This window comes from Homalodisca vitripennis, chromosome 3 (assembly GCF_021130785.1).
Source record: "Homalodisca vitripennis isolate AUS2020 chromosome 3, UT_GWSS_2.1, whole genome shotgun sequence".
Taxonomy (NCBI): Eukaryota; Metazoa; Arthropoda; class Insecta; order Hemiptera; family Cicadellidae; genus Homalodisca; species Homalodisca vitripennis.
In genome coordinates this window covers 18,017,609-18,033,755 of record NC_060209.1, presented here as the reverse complement: position 1 = coordinate 18,033,755, position 16,147 = coordinate 18,017,609, and the positions used below count along the sequence as shown (strand labels likewise).

The window sequence follows — 16,147 nt, the reverse complement described above, 5'->3', positions numbered from 1 at the left end:
CATTTAATTGGATGACGTCATCATAATATTTCTATAACGTTTCTGAAGTGAATGAATAAAATAGCTAGTGCAATCCTTTAAGACAAGTAAATGTTTAATATTTAAATAAAGTATGGTGTGAGGTATAAAATAGAGACGCAAACAGCCAACGAAAGATAACAGGAAGAAGGTGTAACTTGTGATTAGCAGAGTAAACGTAATGAGTTCCCTTTCTACAAACAATGGTCAGTTGAGAACGACAGGCGTCGTTAGTCGGTGATATTGTCTCAAGTCTGAACACGCAATATCTCGCGGATATTTTGTGATGAGTTATACGTGACTTGTATATAGGGTTTCCACAATAGTCTCCACAGTTATCAATGAATGGAACTATAATAGGTAATTACAATAAATATAATTACGAGTACATATATTGTGTATAGTTTACAGATATACTTATATATCCATAACATTATATTGTTATAATTATGGCTCTCAATAAACATCGTTTAAAATTAACAGTGAATAAAACACTTAACGTTTTTAATAACTCTCTTGCTTCTTAAAATAAGAAAACCCACTAACAAATTAGCATAATTAACTTAGGTGCGGTACAAACTAAAGCAAGGTACATTAACAACGACCAAGTATTTGTTGATGCGAAAATACTCGGTTATTGAAACCAGATGTAATTATTATTCAAAAGTAAATCTTTTCCTAATATCAAATAGTTAGCTGACTCCAAATTATAATTCACAGTTTTTAATGCAAAGGGATTAAATGCAAAGATATGTGTATATAGTAACTATGGAACATAAGATGCAAACAAAAGCTATCATCAGAGAAGTTTCCAAGTATAAATATTTGGAATATATATAAATATATATATATATATATATATATATAAGTATAAATATAAATATAACATAAGTATAAATATTTTATCGTCCAATGAAAATAATTTGCAATCCAGTATAAATTTGTTTAGTATATCTATATTAAGATAGCATAATTCATATAAATAAATGAACTTTGCTTCACATTAAACATTTTTCGCAATTTAATAAATTATGATAACACGAATCATTTAAAAATTAAATGCATCCATTTCATCATTGTTATAAATGTACCAATAAAAAGCTTCCTATCGATATTCCAACTGTAAAGATGGTCACTGATATTATTTACTTCCTATTTTAGCTCTCAATTAGTCAGGAATACACACTTTATTTAAAACAATAAACAATTTGCCTAAATAAAACCTGGAACTTTGCAGTGTTCAAGACTTTAATAAATATGTATTAAATATTAAAAGTGCAACATGGAAAACACCCTACCATTTTGTCCACTAATAATAAAATTATGAATTATAAAAAAGGTTTTCATTACATTTCTCAACACATTTAAAGGGTACTTTTTCAAAATGAAATGATGGGAGAACAGAAATCTTATTGTAAGGTAACTGCTAGTCATTACATATCAAAATTTTCCCTGATCCAACTATCTTAACTTTATTTCAATATGCTTATTTCAATATCTTAAAGTTTTCAATATACAACCTATTTGTTAGTTACAAATAACTTTGTATCTATATTTATTGACACAGATTGAGACTAAGATTTCCTTGTTTGGCCTGTCAAAATAGAGCTTAACTATTCATTAATTTTGTGTCACAATAAACATCTTAGTTATTTAAACTTACGAATGTAACATTTATAATATACTATGCACTATTTGTTAGTTAAAAATAACTTTGTATCTATATTTATTGACACAGATTGAGACTAAGATGTCCTTGTTTGGCCTGTCAAAATAGAGCTTAACTATTCTTTATTTCTATGTCAGAATAAACATTTTGGTTGTTTAAACTTACAAATTTAAAGTTTTCAATATCCTATGCACTATCTTTTAGTTCAAAATAACTTTGTACCTATATTTACTGACACATATTATGTGCAAGAGGCCCTATCTTAGATTTTCAAAATAGAGCTTAACTATTCATTAATTTTGTGTCACAATAAACATCTTAGTTATTTGAACTTACGAATGTAAAATTTGTAATATACTATGCACTATTTGTTTGTTATAAATAACTTTGTATCTATATTTATTGACACAGATTGAGACTAAGATTTCCTTGTTTGGCCTGTCAAAATAGAGCTTAACTATTCTTTATTTCTATGTCAGAATAAAACATCTTAGTTGTTTGAACTTACGAATGTAAAATTTGTAATATACTATGCACTATTTGTTAGTTAAAAAGTTTAAACTTACAAATGTAAAATGTTCAATATCCTATGCACTATCTGTTAGTTCAAAATAACTTTGTATTCATATTTACTGACACATATTATGTGTAAGAGGCCCTATCTTAGATTTTCAAAATAAAGCTTAACTATTCATTAATTATGTATCACAATAATCTTGGTTTTTTGAACTTACGAAAGTTCAAATTCATTAATTCTGTCACAATAAACTGAAGAGAGTCATTAATAAAAACAAAAAAGAAGTTTCGAATATTGTACTCAATAAATTATGAATTTTTACAATTTATATTGTATCAATATAAACTAGACAATCTACGATTTTTTTCTAAAATCTTATAAATAACGTATTGTATCGCATGACAAGAACATGAAGTAAAACTTCGCAGGCGTTATTAATCTATAACTAAAATACACCAGAGTGGGTGTGGTTCGATAAATAATTCTTTGACGAGAGAATACAGAGCAAAAAGCAACAATCAATATCATCGACAATATTGACAGTTCCCGCCCAGTAACAGATGAATAAACTAACACGCTATGATGATAGCCATTGTCAGAACGGCATCTTATCCATGTCAGTCGATACCTTCAGTTTTGTGGTATCTTCGTAGTGAATAGCAGCAAATTCGTAAGCACCGTGTCTTATAAATAACCAATGATTGTTTTGTTTTATTTTCTAGATTAAAATGTTTTCCTGCTGATGTTTGATCAACCGCTAAACTCGTGAATTATAATATTCAGCACGAGTTTCAGTAACAACATCTTATCTTAATTATGAATTGTTACATTCTGAACGTTTCTCTGACTTCACTTGGTCATTCATCACTTAATAATAGCTTACTTTGTTATTTAACAATATTATACCTTTGTGGAAGTTTCTGTGAATTTGGTGTACCCTGTATATAATTGAAGTTTCGTGGAAACCAAAATTATCGACTTATAAGGGAAACGTAGATGAAATTCTTAAAATTTAAACAAAAGCGCTGAGAGCTGTTCTTAAACTTACATAACGAGATTCACTAATTCACTATTCAGAGAATTCGAATAAATGCACAGTTTATAGTTTACATTTTTTCGAATCTTTTACTTTGTTATTTAACAATATTATAACCTTTGAGGAAGTTTCTGTGAATTTTGTGTACCCTATATATAATTGAATTTTCGTGGAAACCAAAACTATTGACTTATAAGGGAAACACAGATGAAATTCTTAAAATTTTAAAAAAAAATCACTGAGAGCTGTTCTTAAACTTACATAGCGAGATTCAATAATGCACTATTCAGAGAATCAAATACATGCACAGTTTATAGTTTATATGTTTTCGAATCTGTTCTTTCGGGGAAACCAAAATTATCAACTTCTGAGGAAAACATAGATAAAATTCTTAAAATTACAAAAAGCACTGAGAGCTATCCTTAAACTTTGCATAGCAAGATTCAGTAATGCAGTATTTTAGAGAATCATATATTATATTTATATTTAGTTTATATGTTTTCGAATCTGTTCTTTTCTTCAAATTCCATGAATCTAAGGAAAGCAAGATACAACATTCAATTGGATTCTATTTCATTGCATCATGATAACTTCGGGATTTCAACATCATGATAACAACTAAGGGTTCTATTTTATAAGCAATTATTACTAAAGTAACTTATCGGCTAAAATAGTTTAGTTTAAGTATGTAGAGAGATATGCTGAAACACTACACAAGGAATTTTATTACTGTACGCCTTTTTTAACTGCTGAATTACGTAAATAAAGTTAATTTTAGCGGTAAACAGAACTTTTTAACTACACTCACAATAAAAAAATGCAACAATCAAATGCTTTTCCGCACATTAAATCAATCTCAACATTCTTATGTGATATTTAATTGAAGAATAAAAGACATGAATTACTTACTAGGAAGGGTTTCAAAACTAACTCCAATCGTAAAATTGAAAGCCTTTAACAGTTTGAATTCTTTGCCAAAGTTGCAACTAATTTTAGTCTTCGTTAGTTTTTAAGATCTACAATATTTTTAGCAACTCGCATGTTTTCTAGCCTGTTATTACTAGAGTAGTAAATAAACTTTGTCACTTTTTATAGTAACAGTAAATTGTATTTTCAGTTCATGGAAGAAAAGGGTAACTTGATTGAAATAAAAGGCGCATACAAGCGGTACGGCCCTGGCAGTGTAATCTTCAAAGGCTTGAACATGTCTGTAGAAGCAGGAACCATGTGAGTCCAGTACACTAAGAGTAAAACATTGTAGTAGTCTACTTTTATACAGGATGTTTAATTTGTTGTCAATGCACTTCCTACTCAACAAATGTTTCTGAATGTATTGTCTTTTTATGTAGATTCAAAGGCTCAAAAGGTTTATTATTTCAACACATATTTACAAGAGCACAGTTATAAGCACGTCGTATATACAATAATATGTTATATTAAAGTAATGCTAGTAAGAATAAACGCCGAACAAAAGATAAAAGTTACTGACATTAAGAGATTGCTATCAGAATATTTCTTTAATTGTATATGGCATTATTTAAGTAAGAACGGTTTTATTTTACTTTTAAAGGCAAGTTCGGAATTTACACTTTTAACGTCAGTGTGCAAGGCTTTGTAAAATTTCTCCTATAGAGGATATGACTTTATTCGTATGATGTGGTTAAATACCTCTGGACTAGCAGCATGGGTCTGTTGGCAGTGAAGAAGCTGGAATTTTTTCTGACAGAAATTCAGTACTCATAACCCACTAAGCCCGCGAGGGTAAAAATGTTACGTACTAAAATAAAAACAACTAAATACTTTATTTGCGACACTTTACAAAGTAAAATATTGTAAATATAGGCCTAAAACGTTGAAAATATCACATAAAGCGAAAATCTTACACCAAGATGGGGTGTAATAATCACACCAAAGAATAATGCACGTTCTCGTCACATCTTTGGCCAACTCCAAAGTTAGTAAATACATATACCATCGTGAACTTCAAATTTGGGTCGGGACCAAAGAAAGAATAAGTAGAATTTTTCTATTTTTATACCGTGCTAGAGTGTAAAATTATATTCGTGGATCGTATTACTCACTACTAAAATAAAATAAAACTTCACTTGATTTTTAAAATGAAACGAAACTAAAATTTTGACACTTCTCAGTAACAACTGTTATTTAATGAAATAAATCGAAATTAAGCCACTTGTAAATAATTAAAATTAAAAACCTTTCACACAGTTTTTATCAATTGGCTTCTAATTAAACTTCTGCTCTCCTCAACTTACTTGTTTGGTACTTCAATATACTTTGTTCGCTGTAATATATATATATATATATATATATATATATATATAATAACAACTATAACAAAACTATAAACAAAAGGCTTCTATAATCTTACGCGATTTAGAGCAAATTTTAAAAGGATCAAACTATAATTTTAGCTAACTCAAATTAGATAATTGGGGCACCTAGAATAATCAAAAGGTGGGAATTAGTACGTAACTTAATAATAACAATCAATAGTTTACTTACTCGGTAAGTTTTAATAGTGGTCAGGTCACCAGTTGGCAAAGTAGCAGCACAAGTCACTCCTTCTAAGTTCAAGTCAGAATGGCCCTCGCCAAGCAAATTTAACTCCAGTAACAGACAGTTACTCGACATAAAACTAGTTCACTCCTCTCGCCTCGCCAGCCATGATCCGCGGTTCCTCTGACTATTGGGTGCCAGGATGTGAACGAAAACAAAGTATTCCTAATTCGTAATGTGCACATTGCCTCTGGGAGCCTATTTTCCAAGGATAATTGCAGTAAACAAAACAAAACTATGCCCCACACTTTACTAATTACAAACTGTACAAAGACAATAAATAAATATACATCAGCGTGAACTTCAAATTTGAGTCGGGACCAAAGAAATAATTAGTGGAATTTTCCTTCTTAATGAAAATCTGCAGTTTTCTTACCCCCAAGTAACATGTGTTGTTGTTGAAGATGGAGCTTGTATCGGCTACTTGTTAACTTATTTGCATTCAAACACATAAACCAATATTTAAAAAAGTGATGTGTCTGACCAAAATAGCCTTGCTATCGAAAGGCCTCACAAAAATAAAAGTTTTAAATATTGGTTTGTGTGTTTGAATGTAAAAGTCCCCAAGTAACATATCAATTCTAGCGCTCATCCAGATTACATGCCAATAAATATTTTACCCACAATATGTAGCGGCTTGAAGAGAATTGTATTCTGCCAAATATCTGAATATACTCGTATATTACTAACAACAACATCTTAAATGACTGTGGTTTTTGCACTGACTACTGTACAGTTACGATAGACTTGCATGTAATAGGAAGGTGCGATTCTGACTCTTCAATTTTTATATAGGTTTCAAATTGTCACCCATTAAATCATAAAGTACGGTTAGATAATAATAATAATATTTTATTATCCCGATAATTATTTCACTGATTTTCGTGGTCATAAAATCACTGGTTAATCATTCAAGAACTAATCCATTAATGATATACTATCCATATTTGTAAAACCCAATTAAAAACATCACTATCTACTTGTTAGCTTTCCAGTGTGTTATCAGAGAGTATAAGAATGTAGTTTTGATAATACACTCAGAAGACTCAGTTACTAAGATCTGTAAACTGTCAACAGTGTTGTGTGAATAAACGTTTGCAGTATGTTAATGAATAAACCGGGTGGTTTGTACCGCAGAAAAGAAAACACAAAAGTTTTACGGAACATAATTAACAGCGTTAGAAACTACCTTTTACTACAGTATCAGCAATAATAAACAGTACTGAAACTGAATCAGCTATAGTTACATTCTCATTCAGCTAATTCAATTGCTGCCACGGCTTCGTGTTCATTCCTTCTTTCTTATTTGAGGTTATTTTTTCCTAACATGGTGCTAACAACGGTAGCGAAAGTGTTTATAGTAGAGCATGATTTCGCTCATACGTAATTGGACGTGCGAGTGGGCCAAGCTTGTCATACACTGCATTACGTTTTCAGGAACATTTTTACAAAAACCCTTCTCGTAACGCTGTGATTCTTAGTTTTGTTGAAATATCTCGAAGAATACGTATGGTTTGACACAGCGAAAAGGCTTCTCAGGTCGCCCAACTACTGTCTGGGTTATAGTGGGACCATATGTTTTTGAAGGCAACAATAAGGAGAATCTTACTGTAAATCAGTATCGATATAGGGCCATTCTTGATCGTTTTGTGAGAGACCTCAGGAGACTTTGTCGTGCACGAAACCTGCCGTTAAATTCACATTGGTTCCAGCAAGATGGCGCAACCAGTCACACTGCCATTAACAACATTGCTTTCCTTTAACAAACCTTTGGCAACCGTCTCATCTCCCTTAGAACAAACTTTCCTTACCCAGCCCACTCCCCCGGCTTACAACACCGGGCGCCTACGTCTGGAGAATGTTGAAAGAAAACATTTTCCGCGAGGACCCACCCTCTACCATCGTTCAACTCAAACAAAAAATAACCGTGTGTATTAGGAGAATGGAACAACCCCTATTCATAAAATTATGCAGAACCTACAAAAACGGTACGAGTGTTGCCTCAAACTGAACGGGGGTTACATTGAACATGTTAATATCCGAGTTTAACCTATTTTGCATCCTTTGACTTGTATTTATTGGTAAAATCTATATATGTAATGTTACTGTGTTTACCGTAATAAAATATTACCATTTCAGTACTGTTTAGTTTGGCTAATACTGTACATACAGGGCAACACTAGCTAATTCTGTGTACTGGACCTGGTACCACAATGAGGCTTGAACTGTCTTGTTTCTACTAAAACACACATCACACAATATTTGACTAAACTAGACATCTTTGAAATTATTTTAAAATCTATCTTCTTAAAACTACACGCCCCGGTGCGTATGTAATCCGAATCCAAAAACATCGACTAAGTACTGTCAAATAACGGCTTGCCGTTTATAGAATTTCCTCCCAATACCTCTTATTTCCAGTAACTGCCATCGCCGGTACGTGGCCCCATTTAAGGATGTACAAAGAGTCTTCGAACTCTCGTTGAAGAGATCCAATAAATGTCGTCCTAAAGACACCCTATGAGATAGTTAGAGTGCCTAGATCACACTATAATTTGTAGTCTAGTTGCTCCTGACGTCGAAACTGAGCAAAGAGATCTTAAGCTTTTTATGGGTCTCTTCAGACGATCATATCTCCAAATCCCAAGAGTTGAGTCTGTGAAAGTGTCAGATTTCAGATGTTGCACTAAAAGGAAAGTGAAATGGAACTAAATTCAACCTTCAGAAGAAAAATGACCAGCTGATGTGTCGTTGCCACTGTCCCGATTAATATGATCTATTACATGATCAATAGATGACAGTGACGATGGTAATATGATCAATATTTAACCAGAGAGGGACATTAAACGTCCCTTATATTTCATTATGATATTGTAACGATATCCATGGAATATTATGAAAGGTCCTAGAGACATCGAACTCCCTCAGTCTAACCAAATGTGCTAACTGACATAACTCTACGTTCTATAAGGTCCTCCGATACTCAGTTGCATCGGTTTATTAGCGAGGAAAGCAAAGTGGGAATAACGATATAAGTCATTCCTAATCGACTTTAGTATTTAAAACCTTTCATATAACTCATAATGGGTACAAAAGTTAAAATAATTGTTTGAGATTCATCACGAAAAGTAATTCAGAATATATACTATAGAGTTGGTGTTATTTTAACACCATACTCAGCATACACATTGAAAAAAAATGTGTAGTGTAGTTGCATGATTATCATTATATTTTGTACCATTTACAATATTATAAATAATACCAGAAAGCACAAACTATGAATAATTTATTACGTGAGCATGATTTAGTAAATTTGCGATGCAGAAACTTATATTGAAATAAATCGAGCTACTCATTGACTCTATTCTCCAGTACTTCTCCAAAGATTTTGAAAGCAGCGGTGATGATTTTAAACAATGCAACTTCATGATCGAGGCCTATCCCTCCTCCGAGAGAATCCTTCAGAGTACGTAAAATCAGTCCTTTTAAAATATCAAGGTGATCCGAATTCAAATCAAGATTTCTCTCTACATGACTCCAGGCCACTTTCAGAATATGGCTTCGAAAATCATTCGGCCGATCGAGATTCCTGATTATTATTCCCAGGTTAGGCAGGAGAGAGTTGGCCATGTGCCGGGCAAATTTTGGGCTCGTGAAAATATCATCGCAGCTGGAGTCTATCATATGTTTGAAGAAATTCACATGTTCCGGATATTGTGTGAACCAATCGACAAACAAGTTCTTGCTGATTAGTACATAGTTGAACTCCACCTGCACCCAGGCCTCTCTAGCCAGCTCCTTGTCCCGGTCGGTGATCGCCTCGAGTGGCAATGACTGGCCACAATTCAACTTTAATTTAGCCATATTGTGCTAATGGTTTCCATGGAAACAAAATGTTCTTTCGTGTGAATCAAACAATGGTATGTATATATTGAATACAGCCATTAGTACCGTAGCTTAAAGCTGAGGCTTTGGACAACAGCTTCGCCAATAAAAATATAAAGCCCTACGTCAATTTTAGATTATTACGCTTTTCAAAATCTTACAGCGTTACAAGATTACCTTCAATGCTTGTCAACAATAGGCAAAATTACTATAGGTAAACCGTTTACACAAAGACGGAGGGCGATTTTAGTTCGCGCAGGGTGGGGTAAATACCCCTCCACCGCAGTGATACCGCCCTCTCACAGTATCCCCACCACTGCTCGGCACTCGCCCGCTTGCTCTATCCCCTGACCTGGCCACTGCCATTGCCACTGCGCGGCTACTATGGCTACATTAGTCTGTTCTATTAATATTTTACGCTTGTATAGGCTTACATACAAAAAATACAATATAGTTATAGAATAAGTAAGTAGCTCCAGTGTAAACAAAACGGCGCGAGCCCGACACGACCCACGACCCACACAGCTGCTGATAAAACAAAACAGAGACGAGGAAATGCTTGTCCCTCGCCCCACCACTGGAGGGGGCCCCTCCTGCACGTGGCTGCTCAGATATTTGCCTTTGCGCAGGTTCCTTTGCGAGCGGTTTATTTAAAATCACCCATTTACGCATGCACATAGTTAACTTTAAAGGATTTAAGATATTTTATAATTCCATAAAAATTTTATTTATTTTCTCCTTTAATAAAATTAGTCACAAAGAAAAAGCCTCGGTATCATTTTCAAGCTCCCGAAAAAATTACAAAAATCGCAATGGAAAAATCTAGGATTTTAACAGTGTTCATACTGGTACATCTAATCGCTGCATCACAAAATATATAATATATACAACTGCTAGCTCCATGAAACGATAAAAATTAACTTTTCTTAAAATGAAATAGATTTATAATAAATAATAAAAACCACCGCAAAAAAACCATCATAATTCTTGCTCGTGTTTTCTAGTCTATTTTAGCACTTTTAACTAAACCACTGTCAACTCTGTGACTGGTGGGAATAATTTGTGTCTGAAAAGGAAATATTTCTAGCCACCAGCACAAAAGGGGAGTAAGTAAAAGTTTTTTTACTAGTACTCATAACTTACTTATTTATATTACTTGATCCTTTAATTCTATATTAAGAAACACCTAGATTGATGGGCATTAATATGTGTGAGATTATTGCTATGTCATATTTACATCATTCTTTTTATGTCATACTTACACATCATTCTGTTTATAGACCACTAATACTGTACTCTAGAATGTTACTAGTGTTTTATTTCGTTTATTAGATAAGGAATGTGTATACATTAGTTATAGAAAATCAGTAAATTGCTAAATTTATACAAAAATTATTTCTACTTTTAAGTGCTAAGCCTATTTAAAGTGTTCTTAAAAAAAATTCTTTCCTGATCATTGATACAAAATTTATTTGAAACTGATCTTTTTCACTTTCGATACGTACAATATTCCCACCTTGTGTAACACATTTGTTGAATATAAAACAATTAGTGGTTTACACTACTGGTCTCCAGTGTTTGCACAACACCGTTGCAACAATTTTTGACCTGCCACTATCACCTAACTGAAGACCATCAAGTAACACCGTAAAACGAAAGGCACTCATACAATTTTATTTACAGTTATGGACTGCTGGGTCCCAGTGGATGTGGTAAAACCACATTGCTTGGATGTGTAGCCGGTTATCAACATTTGGATACAGGGTCCATAACAGTCAACTTGGACAGTAAAACACAACTAGGATACATGCCACAGGTAGGAGCTATTTCTGTATAACATTTCTTATTTTTCATTTTCTCATTACTTCCTTCTATATTTTTCATTCTAAGTCATGTACTAGACGTCAAATCTTAAATGAGCCAATTTTGAATGAATTTGAATCACAAAAATAACAACACTACAATAAATTAATTAACCTTAATCGAACATAAAGATGAGGATATCTTCAATTTAAGCATTTTTATACCTCGGGTAAACAGGAGCAAATTATAATTCAGGATGGCAAGACATTAGAGGAATTCAGATATAGTGATAAAGGATGCTCAAAAGGGATCAGGAAATTAAAGGCGGTTATGTCTCATAACTATGAGTAATGTTAAGAGTTGTTTGTTTTCTTATCAATTGTTATGAGTTGGTATGGGACCAATCAAGCTCGTGAAGAACATAGAGTTCATAATAAGTTTGAGCCTCACGTTACTATAAGGTGTAAGGCTCTCCAGGGTGAACTACATTTTTTTTCTTTGTGTATTCTTCATCTTCTTCTTCTAATTATTTGATATTTATCATTTATCACTACATTTTTATATATGACTTTTAAACGGGTTCTTTATTTTCCAATAAATAGTTTCGTATAGTGCAAATTATTTAGAATATAAGAAAACTAATAAAACAAAAATACATTTTAAGCGCCTCCTAAACCAAACTGTTGCTGATGGAATAGAAACAATCGAATTGTTTACCAAGAGTATCCTACAGGTTATAATCCTACAAGTCAACAGGTCAAGTCACATGGCAACAGAGATGAATTTTCGGTACTGCCACAGCAACAATCTCTTGGTAAACAAGGCCAAATCCAAGCTGCTTGTCATGGAACGCAAAAAAGAAGAGATGGGATTGCTACCATACCTTGAAACTGTGGATGAAGCTAAGTACCTGGGTGTTACCATTGATAAAGACCTCAAATGGACCACACATGATGACAACCTCTGTAAGAAGCTTGCCACAGGACTTTATGTTGTCAAAAGAATTAAGGCGATAATTGATAAAAAATACAGCAACAACTGCTTACTACACTGTCTTTGACTCTCGTCTTAGCTATTGTCTTTCAGTTTGGGGGAGTTCGAGCATGGGAAATATTCAGAGACCACTTGTTCTTCAGAAAAAGTGTATCCGAGATCTGGCAGGCTTACAGCCCAGAGGTACTTGCCGAAGAGGCTTAATTGAGCTTAATATTGTCACTGTAGTGTATCTTTATATACTACAAGTGATAATGTATGTACATTGTAACAACTTAACAAGGACCTGCATGCATATGACACGCTGTTCTGCACCCATAATGGCACTGTACTCTGAAAAGCCATCTTACATGGGAGCTAAGCTATTCAACATCCTGGCTGAAGAAATCAAAACAACAGGAAGAGAGTATTGCTTTCAAGAGGGAGCTGAAGAAGGGGTTGGTGAAGAATCTGTTTTACACCATTGGGGAATTCACAAACTGGGGAACTCAATGGGATTTAGAGGCTTGAACATTTTAGTAAATTTGACCTATACTTTTCTTGACTCAATTCCACAACATTTTGATGCTATTTTACGTAGTTCTCAAAGAATATACAAATACAAATATAACAGGGCTATCATTAAAGATTGGTGCAGTTTCAGTAATTCGTAGGAAGATAGTAGGGAAACTTCTAGATGTTATATTGGTATCTCTAAAAGCCTCCAACTCAAAAGTTTATTTAAGCTGTTCTAACCTCAAAATCAGTTCTTGTATTGTTGTTGCGGCGAGTTTTTTGAGTTAATATGTTCTCGTATAAAGTGTTTTATTGTTGTCTGAATTAAAATCCATAGTTTTAGTTCAACTTGCGTTCCGACGTAATTTTGAAGAGATCCGCCACACAAAAATCATAACACGTTGGTTTAAACAATTCGAAAAAACTGGATCAGTCAAGAAACAGAAATCAACCGACAGACTAGGCGTACTAGCGGAACGGTTAAACTGATTAAACATTTAGCAATTAGAAGTCGTGGGAAGTCCATCTCTCGAAATCGCATTCTTTTATGACAAACCTGTATTGTCTATTGTCTATATTGTCTATTCTTGAGAACGGCAAAATATAAAATCAAAATATGGCAAAGATTTTAATATTTCTGAGGTGGCAATGAAGTAACACACCATACACCTCAGTAATTTGGTAATTAGTGTGTAGTAATTTGGTATCCCCAGTGTGTTATGATTTATAATTTACTAGTATAAAACCTTTTTGTCTCAATGACACTGCGGTGTTCCAGGAGATTGCCCTGTTGGAGCCCTTCACGGTGGCTGAAATGCTTATTTACTTCGGGAAACTCAACAATTGTTCCTCTGACGAGATCACCAAGAGAGGGAAGGCACTGCTGGGGATGATGGATCTGTCGGTGAACTTCTACTGGGAGAGGGTTATCGGCACATTGAGGCAAGACTATGCAAATGTATATGCTTATTTTTCACCAAGGCTTAGCTGTACTTCCTCACTACTAAGTTACTCAAACCATCCACTAATAAATGGCACTGAACAAGAGATGAAGAAAATATCAAAGTTTAGATAGCTTAGATAACATGTAAGTTTAGATAAGTATATTGTTTGCTGCTCTAACACACAATTAATTGTTATTCTGGTTTCTATATGTGGAATTCTGAAAAATTCAATAGAACGCCCTGACTGATTTCCTTTTTAACTACTTGCAACCATCTTTATAAAATTATACGCATACAAGAGATATTTTTATACTTGCAGAGTTACCTAAGCAACCTCTTATAAAATAGCACGAACATCATAGGTTTATATTTTTAAATGGCATCATTAATACTCCTGACATAAGTGACTGGAACATATTAAAACTTCTGATCCATTACAGAATAATTTTATTTTAAATTGTGTTTTGGGCCACCGAGACCGAAGAGCGAACCAGTTTTACAAGGAACAATGAAATAACCGGAATTTGTCTGCAACGACCTCCATATATAAAAGGAAAAGCGCTCACTCATTCACTCATCACTAATTCGCTCACATCCCGATATCTCAGAAAGTAGAAATTGAGATATGAGATATTCAATGCGTCTGCCTCATGATTTTCAGAGAATAACTATATAATGTTCATAAAGATCAACTATACAATGTTCATAAAGATCAAATATCCATAGGGGGTAAAATGGGGTCGCAACATTACTTTTGAAAGATGTTAGGAGAACATTGCTTATACTCGTACTACGATAAATTATTTTTATACTAGAGTGGTATAGTATTGTTATATTCTCTTAAAATATTTTAATGTTCTAATGCATCTCATTATAAATTATCATGAGCTTCATAGGTAATTAGGTAACAATTTGAATATCTTATTGTTTCAGTGGTGGACAGCAGCGGAGAATATCACTGGCAGTGGCTTTGATCCACGATCCAAAACTTCTGATCCTGGATGAGCCAACGGTAGGGCTGGATCCTCTCATCAGCCAGAGGTTAGTCAAGAGTTAATTATTAATAGCCAAGAACTTCTGATATTGGATGGGCTAACAGTAGGGCTGGATCCTCTCATCATTCAGAGGTTAGTCTAGAGTTAATTATTAATAGCCAAGAACTTCTAATATTGGATGAGCCAACAGTAGGGCTGGATCCTCTCATCAGCCAGAGGTCCGTCTAGAGTTAATTATTAATAGCCAAGAACTTCTGATCCTGGTTGAGCCAACAGTAGGGCTGGATCCTCTCATCAGCCAGAGGTTAGTCAAGAGTTAATTATTAATAGCCAAGAACTTCTGATATTGGATGGGCTAACAGTAGGGCTGGATCCTCTCATCATTCAGAGGTTAGTCTAGAGTTAATTATTAATAGCCAAGAACTTCTAATATTGGATGAGCCAACAGTAGGGCTGGATCCTCTCATCAGCCAGAGGTCCGTCTAGAGTTAATTATTAATAGCCAAGAACTTCTGATCCTGGTTGAGCCAACAGTAGGGCTGGATCCTCTCATCAGCCAGAGGTTAGTCTAGAGTTAATTATTAATAGCCAAGAACTTCTGATCCTGGATGATCAAACAGTAGGGGTGGATCTTCTCATCAGCCAGAGGTTAGTCTAAATTATTAATAGCCATGAACTTCTGGTCCTGTATGAGCCCACAGTAGGTCTGGATTATCTCATCAGCCAAGGGTTGTCCAGAGTTTAATTATTAACCGCTAAGAACGTCTGGTCATGTATGGGCCAATTATAGTCGGGATGGATCCTCGTCAGCCAGAGGATCCATAGCTTAATTTAGCTTTATTTCCATAGCTGTAATTCTAAAAATAAAAACTAAACTAAAGTTTTGTGTTTTCAGACTTTGGGAGTATTTTGTAGAGATTACCGTCCAAGAAAACAAAACCATCATTATCACAACCCACTACATAGAGGAAGCCAGGCAATCTCACAAGGTTAGCATCTTTATTTACACACATATGTCTGATGTATAAACAGATTTCAATAATCATAATAATGATTAAAGCACTAATCATTGATTTAGATTTTACGTCTACAATATAATAATTAGTAAGAAGTGAAGATAAGACTTCATGATTCTGGAAATAAATGTGTTATGTAATTGATATGAAGTAGAGGGCAATAGAGAAAATACTCAAGATTTAAACTAGATGCACAATT

General features: G+C 33.8%; 1 protein-coding gene across 1 annotated transcript in view; it reads left to right on the top strand.

The window, feature by feature from the left end:
* The first annotated feature begins 239 nt into the window (after positions 1-239).
* The window catches only part of LOC124356656 (ABC transporter G family member 23-like), a 43,976-nt gene continuing 28,068 nt past the window's right edge, over positions 240-16,147 (top strand). The window contains exons 1-6 of the mRNA XM_046807784.1: positions 240-378; positions 4,358-4,467; positions 11,386-11,518; positions 13,772-13,935; positions 14,871-14,978; positions 15,828-15,921. Of these exons, the coding sequence (XP_046663740.1) occupies positions 4,361-4,467; positions 11,386-11,518; positions 13,772-13,935; positions 14,871-14,978; positions 15,828-15,921 (606 nt within the window). The 5' untranslated portion in view covers positions 240-378; positions 4,358-4,360. The remainder of the gene's footprint in view (positions 379-4,357; positions 4,468-11,385; positions 11,519-13,771; positions 13,936-14,870; positions 14,979-15,827; positions 15,922-16,147) is intronic.